This window comes from Anguilla anguilla, chromosome 2 (assembly GCF_013347855.1).
Source record: "Anguilla anguilla isolate fAngAng1 chromosome 2, fAngAng1.pri, whole genome shotgun sequence".
In the NCBI taxonomy this organism is placed as follows: domain Eukaryota; kingdom Metazoa; phylum Chordata; class Actinopteri; order Anguilliformes; family Anguillidae; genus Anguilla; species Anguilla anguilla.
The window spans coordinates 26,537,862-26,562,908 of NC_049202.1; the positions used below are offsets into that span (position 1 = coordinate 26,537,862).

The 25,047-nt window shown below is 42.4% G+C and overlaps 1 protein-coding gene and 1 long non-coding RNA gene across 3 annotated transcripts in view; one reads left to right on the forward strand and one right to left on the reverse strand.

Annotated features, from left to right (window-relative positions):
* Positions 1-25,047, reverse strand: part of skap1 (src kinase associated phosphoprotein 1) — a 176,943-nt gene that overhangs the window by 119,397 nt on the left and 32,499 nt on the right. Inside the window, exon 4 of one of the 2 annotated variants that reach the window (XM_035403793.1) lies at positions 16,570-16,683. In XM_035403793.1, the coding sequence (XP_035259684.1) occupies positions 16,570-16,683 (114 nt within the window). Of the gene's footprint in view, positions 1-16,569; positions 16,687-25,047 lie in introns of both variants that reach the window. The other variant, XM_035403792.1, reaches the window with a different exon arrangement.
* Positions 14,834-25,047, forward strand: part of LOC118220159 — a 56,858-nt gene continuing 46,644 nt past the window's right edge. Inside the window, exons 1-2 of the long non-coding RNA XR_004763921.1 lie at positions 14,834-14,886; positions 21,411-22,282. This is a non-coding gene — a long non-coding RNA (uncharacterized LOC118220159). The remainder of the gene's footprint in view (positions 14,887-21,410; positions 22,283-25,047) is intronic.

Sequence of the window (25,047 nt, forward strand, 5' to 3'; positions counted from 1 at the left end):
GGAAAGGAGAGAGGAGATGGAGGGGGAGGAGGGGGCGTCATCACGGCAGAAGTCATTTACCATGCTCTGTGTGCCCTACAGATGGATCATACCTTCGGATGCTTATTAAATCTATGCACGAATGCACCCTGGAAAATTAATCTCACTGTTTTCCTTGTGAGAGGGCTGGAATGTGAAACTGGGGGGTAATAAATAAATAAATAAAGCCTATATTAAGAATAATAAAAAACGAAAAGGGGGAAAAGCTGTGTTCTTTGTATGGCTGTTGTTTTCGCCACTTTAGAGAATCACTGAGGTGTAGTCGTAACAAGAGAAAATGCTTTAGAGCATAACTCTTCATAAAAAACCTTTTGTTTTAAAATGGAAAAAATCCCTTGTTTTTATGACAAATGAAATAAATATTTGTCATAAAATAATATTCAATTAAAGAATAATATGTTAGGATGCCTATTTCTGAAATTTCACAGCTTTATTACCACTAGTACCAATGAGCTGCCTGGCTTGTGTTGTCAAGAATTATAATATGTTTTATATATAATCCCCAAACCACTCTAACAAGAAGCTGTGGATAAATAGTAAAAAATATATTTTTAATCATACAGGAGGCTCCACCTTTTTTAGTTTCTCCTGCATTATTGAATATATCAGGAAAACGTTTATCTGAACCTGTATGATGAGCATTACAAAACCAGAGCAATTTTATAAGAAACCTGACAGGACTGAAATATTGTGTGTTCCTGACATTATGTGTCCTTTGATTAATGGAAAGAGCAGCTATAGAAGAACATTTGGAAATGTAAAACTGTAAGTTGTAATAATAATAATAATAATAATAATAATAATAATAATAATAATAATAATACATTTTGTGGTAAGGCTTTATTTTCAGTACTCAATGTTGACACTCAACTTGATATCAACTGAATATCAGTTGAGTGTCAAATTAAAGTAACTTGCATGTGAGGTAATTTCCCCAAAACTCTGGTCAAGAAACACTATTGACACTCAAGAAGATATTGCATGTTTGCTGTATCTCAGCTGTGTCCAAAGTGAGCAGACTTTGATTGTCTATTGATTGTCAACAAGACATACTTTGACTATCAACAGTCTCAATGAGTTGCTACTTTAAATTGACACTGAAATGATACTAATAATTAAAACATTTTTTGAAATATAAATAAAAAACAAAATAATAATTAATAAATAAAAATAATAGTAATATAGTAATAATAACGCACTGTATGCGGTTAGATCCCAATCTCAAAATTTTGTTCATTTTGTTCATTTAGTTCATACTGAATCTCGCCTGCAATACTGTGGTAGAGGCATGTCTGGACTATGTCCCACACAATGCTAAGGCCATATTTCCAACAAGGACACCATGACTGAACTGCATTATTTGGCCTGGCTGTTAACTTGATTTTTGTTTAAAGGTGCTGTGGAAACAGAGTGGCTTGTAAATTTCCAAAGTGTCTGTGTGTTTTAGATCACAATTTGCATTACCTCAGCAATAACCGGAATCAGAGATGTAATAAAACTTCGATAAGTAATTTAGTAAAATTCAATTTATGGCTGTAATTACACCAAGAGCTGTAAATCCAGCCCTGCCTCTCTCACACATGCAGGTAGCAGGTTCTCTAGAAGCGTAGTTATAGCTCACAGACACAGCTTGCTACTGCAAACACATCACATTCGCCTTTCAAAGTGTAATTATTTCAAAATACATATCTGAAATCTACTGCTATGAAGTGCATATAGCACATAGCACCATCGTATTCCATCATAACTAAAAAAGGGTATTTTGAAAATGGAAAGGAAAACAAAAACAAGCTTGAGAACAGCTTGCAATAAAATATGGCTCTGAGAAATGTCAGTCTTAAACTTCCTTTAAAACTGAACAAAGGTGTTTAATTTGTCCTTACACTTACTCTGTTTTTAATGTAGTGCTGACAGTATAGCCCTCTGTAGGGCAATGAGGCTGATTATAATGCCATTTCTTTCAGTAGGAGAAAAGAAGTCATAAAAAATTAAAGCAGCAGAACACCATGCCTTACTGTAGGAAATGGAAAAGCAGTTTCGTTTTCGGAGTGTGATTACAACCCCATTGCCTTTGAAAAATGGTGTCCAGCACGAGGCTGGATGTTTCCTTGGAAGGGAGCTCAAATGCAAAATGCATTGGCTAACACTGACTGTATTGTCAAACACATGTTCCTAATGGTGTAACAGCGCTGTCTTCTTGGCCACACAATCGTTCAAACGCAGCACTCCAATTACAAATGTGTTCTGGTGATTCGGACTGTGTCCAACAGGAGGGAAAAACGCACAACGGTACAACTGGTCCATTTGCAATAAATTAATTTAAAACTCAAGGATTTCCTCAATCAAAACCCAGTCTATCTTCCACTCCACCACTGCTGCAATGTTTCCTCAACATTTTCAGTCGTCTGTTGGGGTTGACACCATCAGCGAAATGTGAAAAAGGCTATTCCATCATGAATGTGATGAAAATTAATGTCCCCCAGAGTGAAATAACACAATCGAGCCTGCCAATATTTATACTGAGGTTCTGTGTTTGTAATGGGCCAAGAATTCATCACAGTGAAAAAGAGTACTCCTGGAGCCATTGGAAAATGGGCAGAGCATACTAAAAAGGCCTTGTAAAAGGAATTAGCATTTTATATCTTTGAGAATGTGCATAATAATGAAAATAATAATATTAATGGTAACAATATGAACAATTCAATTTCATTGTTATGAATTTGTGACACTATTACATCACAATTCACATTTATGAAAATCACAATAATAATATTATAATAACAATAATAATTATGATGGTGATAATAATAATAATAATAATAATAATAATAATAATATTCATCTTGAACAATGCTATTATTAAAAATTCAAATGTTTCAAGGCCCTAGCGTGGAAATCGCACGTGTGTTAATGTGTATGTTAATTCAATATTTTTACCACATTGTTTCTGTATTTTGTGTTCTGTATATAAAGAAATATATCCTTTATAAGGCATAGGCAAATGCATTTTCAGTCTCTGGTATAAAAAAGGAGTTAAAGCGATGGAAGGTTGCTTTCTTTCAACAATGGATTGAAAATGACAAAGAATTATGAATCTAATCTTTAAATGCAGTCCCATTAGTGGCCACCCAGGAAGCGATAGGTGGGGACTGTGACACTTGATCTGGGCACCCCGCCCACACAGGGGCAAGATTAGCCTCCACTGGAGATGACAGGAGACGCTGTGCCAAAGCACAAGTGGGCTGCTCATTTCTCCTTATTTCAATGATTTTAATTATTGTCATTATTTTTGCCTCTTGCCATTAATTGTAAAAACATGAAACACATACATACATGAGATACAAAAACAAACTTTGTCGCTGCCTTTCATAATTGATTTGCACAATAACGGAAGTGAGTAGATCCGTGGCGTTTATTTAACTTTAATCAGTGTAACATAGGCAATGACTTAATATTAACTTACTTAACTTATTAATGACTTACTTATTAACATCTTAATAAAAAGTACGCGCTTGCTGTGATTTCCTTTAAGCATGTAGCCTCCAGACTTCTCCTTTTTCTTCCTGGCTTTGTCAACAAAAAAAAAGGCAGGACAGAAGTTCCTTGATCTGGCCTCTATGGCCACTTTCCTGTCTGGAGAAACTCTCTGGGTGACCCCAGTGGTCACCATGGCAGCAAGGTCAATAATGTAGACGTGGTTATACTAGTCAGAGTTCAGACAGGTCATAGGATGACCGGCCAGAAACCCCTAGGTCAAAAGTTCACCAGCCAGAAGCTCGAAAGCCAGTATGTCCACTCACAGAGGCACCCGCATCCATTTATTTCAATTCACTTCAGAGGCCTCTGATGAGATTGCAGGCAAATTCTGTTAGCACCAGCTGATGCAGATGGACTCTCTCGCCTCATGCAACAATATCCACCACACTAACCACTTACGCTGCGGGGTCATGCAAGGTGCAAACAGCCACGCATTTTGCCCCAATTTTTCCTTCACGAAAATGTTCTTCCTTCCTTTTTTACTCCGCGTGATTAATCCTCCTTGTATTTTTTTGTACAGAGGAATTTTCATTTGTTTTATTACTCAAATTCCTTTCGCCTTGGTATTTAGATTTCATGGGTGGGAGGGGGGAGAAAATTGTGCATATTTTTAATAAAAATATTACTGAGGAAGTTACTGCACGCTTTATCACTGTTGAGCATTTCCAAGCTCTGAACTACCTCACCTCAGGTAATGTGTGCTATCAAACCAGCCACTTCCTCGCCATTTCACTGCTATTAACATTTAGTACTTTCCAATACATTTAATTGTGCTATTAGTAAACAAGTGCGGTCATTTTAAGTCCCATTGCTCCATTTAATGGTGCGTCAGTGAATTATGAGCCCCTTTGACAACCAGCTCATTGCTCTGCAAAGACACAATGGGAATATCTTGTCTTAATTTTCAGACAACAAAACTACACTCACGCTATATCAAAATGTAATTAAAATACAATTAAACATGTAGTCCTAAATTTCAGAGCTAAACTAAACTCATTTTACTATCTGTGAGTGTTTAATCTTTTTTAATTCAAAATAAAAGCGGAATCAGTGTAAATATTTTGTAGTAATTCATTTCTACAGTTTTATAGTATACATCCATATATTCAACAATATTAAATAGTATTTCAAATATTAATAAAAACTAATAAAAAGCTACAATTTATAATGTTGTATCATGTATAATGAATTAATTATAATTGAAAATATAAATTGTATGTATAAATGCATATATTTCTTTGCATAATCATCAAAAAATATTGCAGGATTAAAAATATTTGTCCTGGATGCATAATTATTTTCTTTCTGTTTTTGGAATTTAAGAATGATGCAAAAATCTACAGACTGAATGCTGTGGGAAATAATATAGCACATTTTTGTTGTTACGAACACTAAAATGATCACTGTTATAAAACATGAAAATAAATAATTTACAACAAAGTAGTCATTAAATTAACTCCCACCACTTGATCCTTGTACATAATTTCTCAGGAAATGCATAATTTCTTGTACCAATCACATCAAGCTGGCATGTGATTATTAAAGAATTCGTATTTCAAAGTTGCGCAGCGGATTAACACAATTTTAAATTATTGAACAGCGTGTATGCCCTCTTCAATAATGAGGAAATCATGCATAAATATATGTAGATTAGCATCAGTTTGTTTTCAGTGAGGTTTGTGACTGGGGCAGAAAGGTCGGGAAGCTCTGGCGCTACTGAAAGACCCTAATTGATGTAAGATTGTGTTACAATAGAGTGAGCGGCCCAGCCATTGTTTCCGCACACTTATCACAGTCAGAAACAGAAAAGCCCCTTGTGCAGGCTCTGATACTTCTCTCAGCCGTGTGTTTTACAGCCTCCCTCCACCAGGAGTAGCAGCAATACACACACACACACACGTGCACACATACACACACACACACACACAGGCACTCACAGACACATGCATGCACACACATACACACACACACATGCACTCACACGCACTCATACACACATGCATGCACACACACACACATGCACTCACACGCACTCATACACACATGCACGCACACAAACACACACTCTCACACATGCACTCTCACACACATACACACACACACGCACACACACACATGCATGCACGCACACACTCGCGCGCACGCACGCGCACACACACATGCGCACACACCCCAATGGGAGGGGATCAATACAGTGGCCAACACAAATCTCTTGTGATCTCAAAACAATTTAAATATGATCTTTCCAGTCAAATGATTATGACACACAGCTATTTAAAATACAAATATTTCAGCTGTGACATGGTACTGTAAATGCTTCGTGTCATGTCAACATGGAATCATTTTAGAATTGACTGTTCAAAGGCCCCAGAGGCACAATATTTCTCACTGAGTGGACTGGCCATGAGGCCATCTCAAACGTTTCACACTGCACCAGAATGATCATATTATGCACACAGAGCCACAGGTACACATCCGTGCCCATATCAATATTAAACAAATATTGTTCCATGATATATTGAGCCTTTCATTTCGATTATCATGGTGACTGTGCTTTTATTAAATTCTTGATTTTTCATAATAAGCATGAAAATACAACGGTAACATGGTTTGAGGACCGCGGGCAAAGGCTGCAAGAATATTACAGTTAAACAATTGTTGGCAGAATGAATCGCTGCTTGTGCAGCAAGAGGAAATAGCTGTATAAAACACAAACGTCTCAAAAGTTGAATTGCATCAGGGGAAACTTCATTAGCCTCAAGTAATTTATTAGTTTATTGGAAGCGATTGTATCCTGTTATGAGGCTGTTCTGTTTCTGAGTCTTTTTCAGCTTTTCCACAGGCAACGTGTGTCCATCCAGATCCATTACCACATAGGTAGTGTCTCTGTCATGTTATGGTATTTCAAATCAATAGCAGCATTACTGTAAGTTCACAGAGTTCCCGTGTTTCCTGAATATTTCCCTATTTCCATCCATTTAAATGTTTTTGTTTTTTTAAATGTTAGTGTAAATGCTTGCAAAGCACAGTCATATAAAAAATCAGCTAAGGCTTGCTCTTAAGCAAAATATTTTTCTAAAGTGTTAACAAATGGACAGTGCCTTTTAGTACATTGTAAAAATATGATAATGGTTGGTAAACACAATATTTAAAATGTGCATTTTTATATACATTTATTTAAACAAATGAATCAGTTAGACAAGAACAGTGCTCTAGCATCCCAAGTCAGACCACAACCACTGCATATAATGGATGTCCACTGTAGCAAATGGAAATTTAGAGAAAAGCACGTATATAACTACCTAATACAGATATCTTGATATTATCTCTACAAACCAAAAATGTATTTAATTTCTGTAAATAAGAGATGGTGTTATTACTTCCTTTTAATTACACCTCATCCTGTAATATTTCTCTCTCTATTCTGGGCAGTAGGCCTCCTTCAGGCTCCCTTAAATGACCAAAACTATCCTGTTCCAAAACAAACATGCAGTTGTTTTTACCTACATAAAGACGGATTGTAAACTTGACCTGCCTCTGGAACGCTGAGAGCGGTGGTACTTCACCCCCCCTCCCCCCCGACCCCCACAGCCCCCCCACCCGCCACCCCTTTCCAAACACAAGCCCTAACCGCCCTTCTTCACCCTCCCCGACCCTCGGCGAAACCGCCTCCTTTCTTCCCTCTCTCTGGAAGTGGTGCGGACGCGGACGCGGGCGGCGGCGCGGGCGACGGGCCCAGACGAGCCCGGGGTAAAGCGGCGTGCACGGTCAGGTCACTTGTGTGGCTCGCGGGTGAAACGCAGTTCACATTAACATACAGACGGGGGCCCCCACAATGGAGGGTCCATCTGTTCCTGTCAGCCATTACAAATCTGGTGTCACCCACCTCACTGGAGACAACAAGCCACAGCATTAAATTAAAAAGCGCAGGCTCCCGCGGGTCAGCTCCCCTTGCTGCCACTCAGGTTGGAGCGTGGGGAGATAGAGACAGTCCATTTCCACCTTAAATACCTGATAAGTGATGGAGGGCTATCACTAGGTGAACAGAGATTGAACCCTTGAACTATATTTACCCTCTTCTGTAAGTCATTATCTTTCAAAATATCAGCTGGTGCTATTCTTTTACGGATGACCATGCACCCGTTCTTTATTTCCCACCCCTTTCTCTCTCCTTCTCACAAAAATATCCAAAAAAGTAGAAAGATGTTGGCATTGTGGCTGCTAAGTCACGACATGATAGCAAAAAAATGACAACATGAGGGAAACACTGATTAGACGTTAACCTTTCCCCATGTTGCTTAACACACAGCAAAACACAAATACACATGATGTCGAGACTAAAATGTAATTATGCACATAGAATCATTTTGAAAAGTAAAATACTGTTTCATAATTGATAGGATGATGAGGCAAAATGAACAGATTCAGCTTACAAATAGTTAGCACACATATACAGTAAGTCTGCTGGGTAATTTACCCCACTGTTTTTCCCCAGAATTATATTTCAGCAAATGCAAATCATCTGATCAGATTCAGTTTTTCATTCTCCTTTTATTTGTTACAATAATAACTAAGATTTAAATGCAAATTGAAATGACTGAACTGCAATAGACAGCTTTACCTCGCAGGGAAGAGCACATATGAAAGAGTGACAAAATAAACCAAAAGTGATACAGACAAGCCACACTGAGGCTTGAGGGTTTATCACTTCCATTTCTTCATGTGGTCTTTACTAACCGAAGTGCACATGCATTGTTCATATTATTCTCAGTTACGGCATGATGGTGCACATTCCCAAAGACACAGCAACTGATGAGAGGGATTCTCATCCGGTGAACAAAATATGAACCCTGAACTGCACTTGCCCTTTATGGTCATTATCTTTATTGCGGGGACAACAGACACATTTTCTTTATTTACCCCATACAAATCTTCCCCCCTCCTCAGAAAACTTTCACTGAGGTGTAGGATTTTAAAGAACAAGAGAGAACGTCATTAACCCCCCCTTGCCCTTGTACCACCCTTAGAGATGAGGTGGAGAGAAGTACGTATTACAGGGCGAGCGCTTTGGGGGTGATGGGGCAGTTTGTTTGTTTAGCTGCAATTAAATTCAGCCATGAATGAAATTTTCCTCCTGGGGTGTAGTCAATTTCGTTAGTGGGATGGGGGGTCTTCCCATTGCAATTTTTTCTCTGCTCTCTCTCCCTCAACCCCCCCCACCCCACCCCACCCCACCCCACCCCACCCCACCCCGAAATCAAACACCCCTCAGTTAGGGTTACAGAGAAGGTATCTGTCATTTTGTGAGGGTTGTGAACAGAAAATGAACTCTGAACTCCGTGTACCCTTTTCAAGGGATAATTATCATAATGAGTCCATATTTCCTGCATCTTTACATAAGTCAGATAGTATTTGCTTTAAAGGAGGAGGGGAAATGGAGAACAGAGAAAGAGAGCGTGGAATTGAGCGTGTTGGTCGCACGGTGGCATTGTTTGGTAGGTTTGGGTTTTGCTGGGTGCGGGGCGGTGTATCGTGCCGTGGCAGAGCTGCGGGACAGGAGGCGGTACCGTACAGTACTCCGCCATCCCAACCCTCTGTGGCATCATCTGTCGGAAATTGGTGTCCCCGCTCCGCCATTTTGGGAGGGGTGGCCAGCCTGGCCTTACAAAATGGTGTCGGCTACACGACTATCATGGAAGTGCAAGCACGGTGTGCAGAGGTACATAAGAGGTGGCTGTTGAACACACTGTAAAAACAGAGAGTCATGATCTGCTTCCCCATCCTCCTGCATGCACACGCAGCTGTATCTGCGCATCCACTCACAAAGAAGCCTTTGTGTCCTGGCCAGCACGTCATGCAAATGTGAGTAAAAACGTGTACAGTAGAGGTGCTCTATTCAGTTGCTTGTCACTACACTGCTTTAATACGAGGGGCGGTCCATGACCGAAATGTATGTTCAAGCGTTTGTCGGCTAGGAGGTGAGCTGCAGGTCATGGCATGTGGGGATGAGCTCAGAGTTTACACAGCACTCCTGCACCCAACGAGAAAAGCAAACACAGCTTTGTCTTTGAATAACCTAAACACTACTAATACTATTTACCGTTTTTCTATTGTAGAAATTGGCACATAGACCAGAGGGGAAAATTCCACTTCCTCTGACTTCAGAAGATTAAAAACGCATACAGTGAATAATGAAGACTGAAGTTTTTCTTTAAGATGTCTTTTATGTTCAGAATGGAAATCTTTGACAAAACAGGGACAGAGATGCAGATCATATCAATGTGCAGCTGCTCAGGTGCTGTCAGGAACAGTCTCCCTGTGAGCCGAAAGGTCCTGACAGGTCTCGGCCCTGGGTGCTCTGTCTCCCAGCACTGCCAGGCCCCTTCATCTCCGCCTGGCATCAATCTAACGGGAGACACACCTGGGTTCGCACTGAGTTCAACAGGTGCAAGCTGGCCAGCCCCATGATGTCAGCAGCAGGGTCACGGCGTGCTTTGGAGGCGTGAACACCTGCCCCGTTCAAGGAGTGTCCCACCGCTGTAGCTTCATGCTTAAGCTACGCGGGAGAAAACAATGACAAAAGGTGGGGTTGAGAAAGCTGTTCAGGCAGAGTCTTGGCGTTGTGTGTTCTGCGGCAGCAGCTGAGAAGTTTTTTCTGTAATGTTCCTCGGTTCCTTCTGTCCCCTGCTGCCCATTAGACACATTTAAACAGGACACCTGCGCTCAAACCCAGGTGACTAAACCCCCGAGGCCTCTGGGGTTCCCTCAGGTTTGCAGCTCACATCCATCCATCGGCCCACTGTGCTGGAGGCTGCACATGACTGGTGAAAGGTCAGGAGAATAAACCACCCACCTTTCCACTCCCCTAACTGCGTGGCAGACTCAAGTGGGCTTGCAGCACCTGTGCTGAGGCTATGGGTGTGCAGGTGCATCATCCTATTCTGCATTTATCTTTGAGCTAGAGATCGTTCCTTTAAGCGCCAGGGCCAGCCAGCCACTTCTATCCACTGGCATATTACCCAGCATCCTTTGGCCTTTTTGCTTTTCCCCTGTGCCTGTGCTGTGAGAGCACGTTCCTCTCTGAAAGGAGCTGTGCCATTTGCAGGCTGAGCAGCTCTGACAAGCGGGTCTAACGCATGACCAGCCCTTGGCCGGAGACACGCTGCATGTCAGGTTATCTCTCTGGCTGCTTCTGGTTTACGTTCTCTCAGCTTCTGGTGGAGGGAAAATCTTAAGAAAAGTCTCAAGCTTGGTGCTGAGTTGCACATATTTTCTTAATTCTCTCATTTCAGGAGGGATCCATTAGACAAGTCAGAAACCTGAGGCGTGTGACAGATGGGAATCTCGGCTGTGAGGTCACATCAGCATTACAAATGTGTGCTGTTCCTCTTCTGCCATTTCTTTTTTCATAAAGAAATTATGTCATATCAAAGGTCAAGCTGATCTCAGTTTTATAAAAAAAAATTATGAAAAAAACCTCAGAAGAAATGATTATTCCATTGTGCATGTGCCGTGTCTCCAAGCTTTATATCAAAGCACACGTAGCGCTGTGAGCTGGATTCTTTAAAAACGCGCATTCAGTAGCGCAAGATAAGTGTTATCAATGTGACTGAACATTGCTGCAGACTGCTTTTACGCTCGATTCTTTGTAACAATTGCAGCATTTCTACAAGTAGTATAAATGGTCAAATGTAGTTTGTCTACATATACACATATTCTAAGGCAGTCTTGGGTAAATTAATTACTTGTGGGTCACAGGGTCTGTTTGTCTGCTGTAATAATTTCCTAATTTGAGCAGGCAGCCACCTCAGCTGGTGTGCCTGAAATAAATCTTAATTGTAAGGTAACTAAAATCTGCCGGACGATTGACTCATTAAGATACTTATCTGCACGGTGAGTAATAAACCCTGAGGCAACTAAACATTCACATTCATATAAATGTGCACTGTATTATAAATATAATATTTATCCAGTATTAATGTCAAATTACTTTGGATTTAAGTCAAAATAGGCGATTGAATTGATTTTCTCCATTTCCTTGAATAGAAAAATCCAGGGGTTCCAAGTTTTGCACAGCTAAAAAAAATCCCTGAACTTTGGAGGTAACAAAATTCTCCTCGCTCCACAGCTCTTACTCTATTGTGCGTCGGGATAACATGATGGTTTAAAATGTCTGACAATGTGCTTTCCTCACAGCTGTCACAGGTGTCACCTGCATCGCTCCCTTCGTTCCTTTTTTACAGGTGACATCATCGATCAGTCAACCTGCGGTCCCCAAGGGTCCCTTGTTCAATGTCCTGGCCCTGACACCTAAGCAACAGACCCGTTAAGAGAGAGAGGGTGGAGGGGGAGAATGGGGGCACAGACAAGCCCCCAAGGCACAAGCAGCCAGGTGTGAGACAGCAGCAGTCCCCCAACTGATTTATGACTGTGAAACCCACCGGACAAGGACAACTGCCTCTTACATGAATAGACAGAAAGAGTGAGAATGAGAGAGACGGACAGAGAGAGAGAGAGAAAGAGAGAGAGAGACAAAGAGAGAGAAAAAAGGGGCACTGTCCCTCACACATAGTTCTACATTTCAAAATTGGAATGAGAAAGACACATAGTAAGACAGACAAGGATGAAGGGAGAGCAAGAGAAGACAGAGGGCGAGAGGGAGAGGGAAAGAGAGAGCGGGGGCATGCTTATCAGTCACAGAAATGCCTTGGAGCTATGGCCTCTGCGTGAACCGGTCTGAGAGAAACAAAAAAACCCAACAAGACGCAGCACTGGCTAGACAGAAAAAGGCATCTCTCCCTATAATCGCTGCTCTCCAAATCGACCCGCCCTTCTCATTTCTGCCAGGTCTATGGTACCAGGCAAGGAGTTTTCAGGAAGAAGAATAAGAGGTGGGCTTAGCATGTTAATTGCATTGACCCGACAGCCGCGTTTGCCCTCCCCGGCACTGAGCCCACCACCCCCTGGCACCGTAGCCCCCCTGTCAGCGGTGCGTCCGATAACATCGGGATGAACGGAGGCCTAGTAACAACCACGGGCAGGTACAGGAGCTGTCATTTGTTTCCCTAATGAAGCGGAGGCCATTAGCCGGATGGAGAGCCTTATCACGGTGAATAATGATGTCGATTGTCCTGCCACAGCCACTCAACCCTGGGACTAAGGGATTAACAAGCCGCAACTTTTATCCTCCACCCCCGCCCCTTCCCACCTTCGTATCTCTCACGCTTACTCTTCCTCCTCTTCCCCCCTGTCCCATCTCTCACCCCAGCACATCAGCGCGGTTTGATGGGGAGATATTACGGTGCGCGGCTGCTTTCTTCAGCGGACGCTTTTGGCTGGGCTGTCTGTGTGTTTTATTCCTGCATCCCCATTAACTGAACAAATATGCTGCAAGGTCATGTGGACAAACCCCAAGCAATCCGGATTTCACCTTGATTTATTGTCTGAAGGGGGCTCCTCTGAACTTTGACTGGTGTGAGAGTGAAGGGCTGGGTGACAGCTTTGGCAAACTGTGGCGCGCTAGAGTTTCCCTCAGGCTTCCCCCGGCCGATGAGTCACCAGAGCCGACGGACCTGGCAGAGCGTCTCCAGCGCAGTCACCACGGCTCCCTGAAGGAAACCAGGCTTCAACCGCTCTGAAATACAGCCTACGCCAGCGGGTCTGCGCCCGCATGGAGATCCCCAGCGCTCCTGTCCTCTTATAGCTGTAATCATCTCAAAGCCTGCCGCTGCGCTCATCGCATTGAACTGCACAGGGAAGCTCCATTCAGCCACCTGTGCTCTGGAGCTGTTTTGCCCTCGTAACTCAAAACGCGGGCACAGCAGTTACATCAGACAGGGGTCCTGATAAAATCTGGAAAATCATTCCAGAGAAATGGATCCCTAGACTTGACTCCTGTTGCTAAAATTTGTGGTTGGGACAGTGGAGAGGTCTTTCGTTGAGGGCCTTATGCTGATAAATGCCAATAACTGACTCCAAAGGCAATCAAAAGCCTAAAATCAAGACTAGATACTGAAAGCTCTTGTATACTTGCACTAAAGAAGCCAGACTAATCAGAACCATGTGTGAAACCATTTTTCCAAAATATTATGGTGCCCTGAATTGGGAGGCTAAGTATAAAAACTGCTCTTATGTCTACATTGCAAAAGCAAAATCCATTAAAATACAATTGAATACAAGCTGAGAATCTGCACTTTAACTGTGTGTGTATTTTTTGATTGCAAATGGTGGTGCAGTGGGTACTGACACACTGTCGCCTCGCAGCAAGAAGGTCGTGGGTTCGAATCCAACCTGGGCCTTTCTGTGTGGAGTTTGCATTTTTGCATGGGTTTCCTCCGGGTACTCTAGTTTCCTCCCACAGTCTAAAGACATGCAGGTAGGCTAATTGGAGTCACTAAATTGTCCATAGGTATGAGTGTGTGAGTGAATGGTGTGTCTGCCCTGTGACAGATTGGCAGCCTGTCCAGGGTGTATTCCTGCCTCTCGCCCAATGCACACTGGGATAGGCTCCACAACCCCCCCACGATCCTGCCCAAGATAAGTGGATATAGATAATGGAAGTATGGATATATATATAGATTTTAAAAATTCAGTTACACATTGTACATTTTATTTGTAAGCCAACTTTTTTTTACTGACTTGCGTATATAATTTGCATAAAATGACTTGCAATAATAATCCAGTTACACTATGATTTTTAAGACAAACATGTGTTCTGCCAATCTGTTATGTTCTTGAAAAAAATTATTAAAACAGCAATAATGATGCCATATGTTTTATACACTTGTCATGGCCACTTGTAGTTAGCTGAAGTCAGACTCAGGATATGAAATCAAAACACGTCATTTCTGCAACGTTTCTCTTGTTGCTCTACTTTTTTCCAGCTAGGAAAACATAGCATGTGGCAGAGCCATAGAATTATGTTAAAAGCAACATTAGGATGAACAGACATGGACATACAGAAGGCAGATACTGAATCTGAATCTTCATACAGAGAGCTGAAGGATTCTTAGCGTAAGCCTCTTCACTGTTTCTCACCACTAGAGAGAGCTCTACATCGCAACACCGCACAAATCAGGCCTCTCCGCTTCACAGCCCCCCTTTCTGTGGCGACACCACCTGTCCCACCCCTCTGGGGTTCCCTCCCCCATCCAAACCCACAACCACTCTGGCCCCTCCTACCCCCCTCCCCCCCTGCCCCTGGCCCACGTGGCCATCATCTCGACAGCCATCACTCACACAGGTGAATTAGTGGATGGCAAACAGGAAGACAGACGATGGCTCTCGCACATTCATAACTCTGACAGAGAGGTAAAAATTAAACGGGCATATCTGAGGCAGAGATGAGTGAACGGATGACTGTGTATACAGGAATTAACCTAAAATACCTGACGGGATGGGCGGGAGGCAAGCAGGTGGAGAAGTGTGCGTGTGTGTGCGTGTGCATGCCCACCTGTGTTTGTGGTGGAGGGGGATGTCTGGGAATCATTTTCAAGAGTTTTCTGATAAATTTGTTTTGCTATAAATTAAATGATGTTGCAATGTTGCAATTGCAAATGATATGCGTGAAATGTGGTCAATTTTCAAATAACTTCCTTTTCTTCATTTCTTGTTTTGAAGCTTTTAGTTCAAGTACTACATTCAAAAGATGGATTTGTTTCTGGTGAAACATTGCAAAATTAAATGTTCCATATCTTACCAAAAACAGCCCCTGGGGTGTTAAAAGGGGTTCTAGGACTACTTCCAGACTTCAGACTTCACTTGAAATCGTGACTGGATAAGAGAACTATGCATGCAAAATCTGTGAAAAGGATATAGTATGCAGCTACAGTAGAAATGCTGTCCAACTGTCTGTCATTTTGAGTCTGGTTTCATTGCTGGTTTAATGTTTAATGGAAGGCAAGAAGTGTAGATTTTCTCTGTTGCTCTGGAAGCCATAGATCACTGCACTTTACGAGCAGGGCTTAATCTGTTTTAGTTAGTGGATGGGTGCCATACATACTGATTACTGATTTACATTTGCGGGCAACCCAGCAAAAAAAAAAAAATTGTTCCAGAAGGTTACTGGAGAGGCCAGGAGGCGCAGAGGTACAGAGGGAAGCTTGTTAAAATCATACATCAAAACATTACAAACTAATATCGAATAGAGGGAGAGAGACATGATGAAAGACAGAGGGTGCAAGAGAGAGATGATCAAAGAACGAGAGATTGAGAGGGGAAAGAGAGTGAAAGATAAAAAAGAGAGACAGCAGGAGGGTTGGAGAAAGAAGAGGAGGGAGGGCAGAGCTTGCCAGCTGCTAAACTGCCATGAATATTTAATGGTGAGCAGAAGTGCTCTTTGCTCTTGCTGTTTACGAGAAATGGTCTACAGTAGGGGAAGGTGTGAATCTGGAGTAAATAAAATGGCGCTCTGTGCTCTTTGGCCTTGTTCGGTCCAGCCACTTCATTACTCCTTTCAATGCTGTGCTTATTTCATGAGCTGGCAGACCCAGTGGTGCTGTGGCCAGGAAAAGGATAATGCTTTATCAGTGCTGTTTTCTTCCTTGTTCGCTACAGTTATTTTCACCCTCTGTATCGGCTCCCCAATGTCGTATTTCCCCTGTTTACTGCTCTTGAGGGAGCGACCTGTTTGATCAGATCTGGATTTGATCTAATACTCTGAATCCTGCACATTCATAAGTTTTTCCTGCGGGCCCTACTAGGCACCGAACAGTTCCAGCACTCAGGACACAACTTCGGATCACCAGTGGGGGGTGCACTAATCACCTTCACATACATGTAACACCAATTGGGGAGTTGCCAAGGGGCCCTCAGGGGCCTAAGAGGGCCCTGGCATTTCCCATGGCACCAGCTAAAACCCGAGTGGGAGTCCAGCTCCTTCACTTCTTGCAATGTGTGCAAATGATAGCAGGCTATTGCTGTGGTACCAGTTTTGGACATGAGCGCAAACAAACACAGGCACCGGAGCGCATGCACGATGATGCTTGTACTCACGCTCAGGAGAGCCGTCATCCTGGTAGTCCGAGGCCACAGAAACGTCATCGGAGGGCACGGAGCGGCCCAGGCTGGAGCTCTGGTTGTCGTCCGAGCTGTCCTCTTGTCTGGCGTCTGCTGGAGAACGGAGAGCTCAGCATCAGGAATGTTGGACCCGGGGCGTAAGGGGGAGAGGGAGTTCTTTGTGCAGCACAGAGGCAATAATGCCAAGAATCACAAGGCAGAAGGAGGAGGATATTATGCTAGCTAAACATAGACGGCGGGCCAAATCCGACGGGAACCCAAAGCAAACACGGGCCGGGCGGAACGGCCTGCTCTGCGTTTGCCGGGCCCCGTTCGCGGGGGGGGGTGGGGGAGGTCCTGCGGGATACACAATGGCCGCTCTGCGCTGGGTCCGGTGCACACATCAGCCGGGAATGGGCTCGAGGGTCCGCTCCGCTCTGGCGACCCGGTCAACTCCCTGCTCGAAGCTAACATTCTCACGCTGCCAAGCTGCTGTGGTGGCGGTGAGAATGTTAACACGTTTACTGGCCTCTGGATGAGTTGGTTTATACTCAACTCTCTCTTCTTAACTCCCCTGTTGAGATCACTGCCTTATTTTCTTTTATTTTGGTGACTGTGGGAGTTTCTCTGCTGTCACTCACACCTATCAGTAATCCCAGCATGGGTGGGAAATCCTGTCTGGGGTTGTTTTGTGTGATGTGTGTGTGTGTGTGTGTGTGTGTGCGTGCGCATGCGTGTGTGTGTGTGTGTGCATTTGTGTGGTTGTGTGTGTGTGTGTTTGTGCACTTGGGTGTGTGTGTGTGTGCTTGTGTGTGTGTGTGTGTGTGTGCATGTGAGCACTTTCGTGTGTTCGTGTGCACTTGGATGTGTTTGCATGTGCATGTGTGTGTGTGTGTGTGTACGCGCACTTGTGTGTGTGTGTGTGTGTGTGTGTGTGCACTTGGGTGTGTTTGTGTGTGTGCTCATGATAGCAGCGCAGGTGAAGAGGGCCATTGAACTGGGAGGCAGGAATTTACAGAGAGCAGCTCAGCTCTTCTGAGGTTAATTAGAGCATCCACAGAGACCTGAACCCCACGCGCTCAGTCAAACATAAACAGTTCCAGCCAAGAATTCTATCTGTCACTACTCCTACTGGAGGGATTATTTCTACTCTGCATTTCTTTACACACAGCACAGCCATGGATTAAAGAGACAGGGCTGGCATTCCAGCCATGCCGGCATGGGCAATGCAGCAAACTACGCTGAGACCAGCCAAGAGAATAAAGCACATTGTGCCATTTCACATATTAAAATTTGTGTGTAAAAAATTTCATGATGTAAAGAATGCATCCCTGATTCTACTGAGCAGTCTGTACTGATTTTCCTGGTCAGCTCAACATTAACTTAACAAGACACTCTGATCGCATGTCCATTTACGTCAATTTCATAAAAAACTGTGGCATGTCAGACTCTCCAGGATGAGGCTTGTCTATGCCTGCTATGCTGCGAAATTAAATGGGGATGAATATAGATCATCAGTGAACCTCCATGTGGCATTCTAAAATTCCTGAAGCACTGAAGCGTTTCACATTCACAGAGACCCTGCTCTCCACAGAACCCCCCCGCCCCCCCACGCCCAGAGTCTCTCCCAGCGGTGCCTGTGCAGTAAATACAAATATTACACATTGGATGCCATTATGACCCATCTGAGGAGATCCTTCACTTTTCTTTAGGTTTTTTATTCTCACGCGAGAGTCAGACACATAAATAAGGGAGACGGATGGGCGTGCGGTCGGCGCAGACAGAGAGCGAGCGTCTCTCGCTCTTCAGATGTGAGGAGGCAGCTTTAAATCAGGACCTGCACGCAGTCGTGTGTGCGTCGGGCGGGCGGTTTCAATGCTCCCCCGTACGTGTCACTCGCTGCCAAAGTGATATTTAATTTCATTAGCAGGCCGGTTACAAACACGGCCCCGTTGGAGTCTAAGAATGATCTTTCGCAGGCCAGAAAACACAGCTCTGATAGGGAGCTAAATATACCCCTGCTTTAAACATCCAGGGTCATGACTTTTACACTGTTTATGTATTGATGTGTAATCCGTGGCAACAGGATGGCAGTAAATCATTTGAATGAATAGCAAAGAGCTGAAGTTCATATTAGCATGTCTAATTTCTAAAATATTAACCCTGTCCAATTCTGGGGAAGATACGCAAATGTTTGTTCAAAAGTGAGTATTTTTCTGGCAAATTAAATTTGATCCACAAATGTCTAAAAATGAGAATTCTTCATTCCGCAAACAAATTGAATAAATATATATATATATATATAGTTAATAGGTACATTCTGCAAAGCGACAGTTCTAAGAATGTGCTAAAGAGGGCACAGAGTTGTAATACCATCCGTGACCTTTTGGGGGCACTCCACACTGACTTGGAGCGAGGTCATCCATTTGTACCATATGAGAAAGCAGTGTCCAATGAAGTAGGGAGTTGCACACGTCATTGCTTTGAAAGAACATTTAGTCATACTTATTAGTGCAAGTTCATTTTCTTTGTTTTAGGTTCAGTCACTGGATCAGTGCTGGTCACTGAGCAATGCATATCTGGAAGCAAGGTCATGATTAAGTAAATACACTTGTGGGAAAACTGTACAGCGGCATGGTAGTTAATTATATAATATTAATTATTGTAAATTTACTTGTCAAAAGAATTTGATTCTAAACACATAAAAATTATTTTCCATACACAATACTGAGTGAACTCACAATTAAAGCAGGTCCTTTGGGTCTTAGCAACATATAAATGTTACCATTAGTTTACAGAACACTAATTGTGCAGATCCTCAGGAATTCAACAGTAAAGCAGCTACAATTAAACATATAAAGGCAACATATTTAGAACTGAACATTTCCACAAGATAAATGGCATTGCTGTTATTCAATGGCATTGCAGGGAGGAAAACATAAAACTTTTAAACTATATACTCAGGCAGGAATTATATTTTCAGTTATAGTCATAAACAGAACTGTCATGTATTTCTGTTTAATTCAAGTACATTGGAGTTTCTTCTTTTATTAACAACTTCAGTAAGCATTAGAAACAGGCATACATGTGTTTCAGTCTCTAAAGTGAAGAGTCGAATCTGAGTTTAGGCACACTCATGTTCTATTTCAATTGCTTCTGTTTCATTCCACTTAGGCATACAGTAAACAGCATTATAAATGCAATTAAATTAATCTGCTGGGTCAACAAGCCTAATACCACAATAAGATGTGAATAACTGAGTGCAGTCATTACACAGATGCTTCTGAATCAGATCATTCATAAAGATGTCTGCAGGGACCAAGTGTGTGTTTTTAAAATAAACACTAGCTAATTTATATGTATAAAAATGACTTCCAGGCCATAAAACCTGGTGACTTTATGAATGTGTTTGAAAATTGTGGCAACAGACGCTCAGAGCCCAATGAATGTCTGTTTTCAGTCCAGCCTCACTGGTCTTGTTTTTTTCAAGGCAAAATTATTTATATTATTTACTGTCCATAACCATGAGCATGACAGGATTATTTTTAAAAATGTGTACGACAACAGTAAAGCAAAGAAAGTGGCAGGACAACATGTAGCGCCAGCCTGATTTGATTTTTATTAAACGTGATCTGATTTAACAGCACCATCACTCAAATAACAGCATGAGTGCATGAATGATTATTAAAGCTTAGTTTCCGCAGTGTGAATATCTTCCATTATACACTTGGGTGACCTTAAAATTCCTTCATTTTGCTGTAACAATGCTTAAAGACAGCGTGTAAAAACGTCTTACCCCTCCTTTGAGTAATAGTATTTACTCACTGTACACACTAGTTGATAGCGATGCAAAATTATGCTGTGAACTTTATAGCTGACATGTCTTCAAAACTAAAGTTCACCTGAGATAATTATCACATAAAATCACACAGCCCAGTGGAGTACAGAGATTGGTGTGGTAGTCACGGGAGGTAGCACGGAGCCTTCTCTCCTTCCAGTGTGTTAACAGCAGAGTCTCAGCCGGGGACAAAACTGAGACAATTAGCTTTGAAGTGTTAACGAGCCTCACAGAGGAGACAGATGGAAGCATGCAAATCATGCGAAAGGTTAGCCACATCACAAACATAGCAGTGTGCAGCACTGGTATAAACTGAGGCGCACCACAAGAGAAAGGGGTGTCCTACTGTGGTTGAACTGACTTTTCTTGTACTGTTTAACAGCCACATTCTAAAATTCCACTCAAAGACCATCTCAAAATTACTGTCTGAAACTGCAGAGTATAGAACCATTGTACTTATTCAATTTTACAATTTAAGACAATTTCCTGAAAAGATCACTGGAAGATACCCAACAAAATATAATGCAGATCCCAGGAGTTGGGCAATGATGATCAGGAAGATAATGGCATGTCTGTTCTTACAATGATACACTCTTTCATTCAAGTAAATGTGACGTTTACAATAGACCTCTTGGGGGAAATTTTATTCAAAGGCATATTCATTTCTGGCTTCACTGGCAGCATTTTAGTCTGTTAAAAGGTAACTGGTAGAAGGGGAAGTGTTACAAGTGTTGTCTCTCTCTCTCTCTCTCTCTTATATATATATACATATATATATTTATTTTTTATTATGTTGTGTTTGGTTTGATACTGCATGTACTGGTGTTCTTTTCTTGCTTCTTTTTATTACCATTATTATTATTTTTGTTTTTTTATCTTTTATTCTACTGTATTGAATTGACAATGATGTTCTAATAAAGTCTCTCTCTCTCTCTCTCTCTCTCTCTCCCTCCCTCCCTCCATTCCTCCCTCCCTCTCCGTCCCTGGCTCGTCACCACAGGCAGTGACTCTTGTCTCAAACCGACGGACACAATTATGGTTCATTTGACTGTAATTCACCCTCCCAGCAGAGTGGCTTTAATTGACTGCATCTCGGGAGAGATTGCACTCCAACCCTGAAGCCATGGCCACTTCTTGTAATAGGCTTTGTTTTCATTAATTAGTAGACGGCGCTGCTAACCGGTGGCGTCCCCAGCCCACTGTGCGGGCGCTGCAGATCACGCTGCCTGCCCAGGCACTGTTCCCCACTGCCCCGCAAGCCAACGCCGTCGGGCGCTCATTCACCGAGCGGGTCCCCATTTCTGAAAGGCGACCAGAGCAAGCAGCACCTGATGCACGCTTTGCTAACGGAGAGCTTTCTCTGTGCTGGCCAGTGAGGTACAGGATGCGGCTCTACATCCTGTGTTCGGGTCAGTGTGTGCAAAGCCCTTTCGCTGTGAAGCCCGGCGACATGGCTGTGTGCCAGGGCACCGAGCAGCAGGACATGAGCTCTGACGACAATACGCAGATCAATCAGTCCACCCCGACATGTGAAAAGCAGCACAGGGTCCTCCCGCTACGCAAGACTCTTCCTCTATCTCCCACCTTAAAAATGAAATTATTTTTGATTGGGTACACTAAAAAAACACACAAATAAATGGATAATTATGACTGTAAAATTTAAAGTTGCATACGAGCATTTTTAAAAGCATAACTATTAAAACACAATGGTGATTTCTGTAGACGCCGGTACGTTGCTTCCACATGTTTCATGACTCTGATTGGATGTATGGATTGAAGACAGCTGCAGACCCAGACGCCATTTGAAGAGGGATTAATCTTCAGAGCTACAGTATGTGACTGTCACCGAGTGGCAAGACACAGCTTCTCAAGGTGTGTAACTGTTTGCACTTGACTTGTTTAAAAGCAAATCAATACAAAGGGAGTTGCGTAAATGGTGTACAACAGTTCTGAGCAGAAGCACATACCTTAAAATGCCACAGCAGGAAACTGCCCTTGTGTAATCCGTTACTGCATGCATTAAGGTGTTTTAACATAATCATGGTCCTGAATTGTGCATTTGTTGTTTTTGACACCATGCAATTGCGATGAAAGTAGCAGTTTTTCTGTTTTGTTCTTAATAAAACAATCTGTGTAAATTTTATCTATGCATTTGCTGCACTGTTTGTTGCAATCTGTTAGTGTATAAATGTGCTTTTGGAAATAATCAGCCCCATTGAGACTAAAAGAAACATGAGAGGATTGCCTTTGTGTTCATACATGAAACAAAATGGGAGCTTTTACAGCACAGACAGATCATGGGTGTGTGGTTGGTTTAACAGATGGATTACATTTGATTCCAAAGCTGTGAATCACTGCATGTGCTAGACCACACCACAAGGAGCCAATTTACTATAATGGAGCCCCTCACCTGTACTTCCTCACACATGAACACAAACACACACACACACACACCCACACACACACAGACTCTGACTTTATTTAAGGTAGAGACTGAAGTAAAAACAATATGTACCTTTCATTTGTTTTTATTGGATCACTATAAATAGCAATGATTTGTTCCATGAAGTACATGTCAGATTTGCTTGTAAATGCTATTAATTTAGGAATTGTAGTTTCTCCTGATCAGAGAGAAATTATATTTTTGAATATTCATGAATATTAAATATTAATCAGTGGAAGACAGTCTCACTAGGCGATCACAGCCTATTACATTATTTCTGTTTCTACAGTGGCATGACTGGTCCGGAGCTGCAGTTCACAGAATCAAACATTAGGGGGTGCTGCAGTGTACAAGACCAAAAGGGAAAATTCACAAAATCATGTTAACTGTTTCATGGCCAGCTTGGCAATGTATCAGTTAAGTCAAAATAACTACAATATATTTATAAATGAAACAAATCTAGCACAATTTCCCACTATCTTTGAAATAATCGTTTTATCAGCTACAATATAGATATAATAATAATATATAATGTATAATGATTATGATAGTGATTTTAATTATTCCTAAAGCACTATCAAGGACAGTTGTGTTAAGGTTAGGAATGTCAATCCCAAACAGTGTATTAACCAACATCAAAAAAGATGTGATTCTCACTGTAATGAAATGTGAGCGTCATGTTGGCTGTCTTGCATTCGCATTTCACCTCCCTCACTGCTGTGGCTTTGTGGGAAGAGCTCCTGCCATAATTCTTCTGCTTGCCCGAGAATGAGCACTCAGATGAAACAGCACATCAGTGTACAAACAGAGGGTTAATAAAATGGATGGTTTATGGGTGTATTTATTTGACAAGCAGTTATCAGGAACAGACTGGTGTAGAGAAGCAGTAAAGCCACTTGACCACAAGAGCGAGAACAAGTGTCTAAGCCGTGCCCAGGGTCGTTAGAGGGACTGTTTAGCGCTGTTATGGTGCTGGGAGTACATATGAGCATTAAACTGAAGTCATTGAGTCATTCAAACTGCACACTCCCCAAGTCTGCAACCAAAACCAGGGCCGCCACCAACGCCCGCAAGACCCCCACGACCATGGTTATTATTCACCATTTTAGGACAAGGCACCAGGGCTCCATGTTTTTTCTTAAAAACCGATTAGCCAATTCTATGCTGCTGTGGTTGCCAATTAATTCACAGTCTATTCTTTAAATACACTTCTATCTTTTTGTTGCCAGCACAGATCACTAGGCAGTGGGTGAAAGGACAACTGCTCCTGAGAAGGGCTCCATTTCAGACGTCAGCCTTCACTTTATTTGTTTGAACTGAACCTCTGAAACAGAAAGATTTATTTTTGGGAAGTCCTAGCTGAGAGGGCGCGACATCACCAGTCCTCTGGATCTGACCTTTGTGGACAGAAGGGTCAAGCACGTAGCACCTAAAATCACCACTCAAATCATACATAGATAAATACGTTTACGTACATAAAAATAAGGCAGGCAGAGCTCACGCAGCGTGAGGTGGACTGAACGATCAGATAAAACACCGCTTGTTTATTTTAGCTGCAATCAAACCAGAAGTGAACAAACAAAGATTTTTAATCAGCTAAAACAAACACTGGCTTATAGATACAAATGGGTTATTTCACCATTATTCATACATTATCTTCAAACTGATAAAAGCAGAAATAAATGATGTGTGACTGGATCAACAAACATCAACAAAGATCCCTGGCAAACAGTAAGGGCCCCGCAGTCTTGTCACAAGAGAGGAGATTCTGATCGGCCCAACTCCAAGCTTGCGCATGGGTTTTGGAAACCTCATATTTGAAATGTAACACAACGCCACTGTTTCAACATTCATTATGAGAGGAACTTCCAAAACTTACATGGACTCAGAGTGCACACCTGCCTGTTGAATGATAGTAAAGAGAAGGCAAAGAGAGTGAAACTAGGTTCACAGGTCAGCAGTAATGTTGGGGAGTGAGAGCAACTGTTCTCTGGCCTCTATCAGCACGTACTGCTCGAATACAAAACATGCAAATGTCAGCCAAGCAGGAGTTATGGCTCCACCATAACAACAAAACTATGAAAGCTCAGACGGGATATATTAGGACAAGAATTCAGCCTTCCCCATGTCTGCATTGCTTGTGGGATACAATGCAGTTCCTTGAGTGTGGCGAGAATATACTACCAATTAAGCT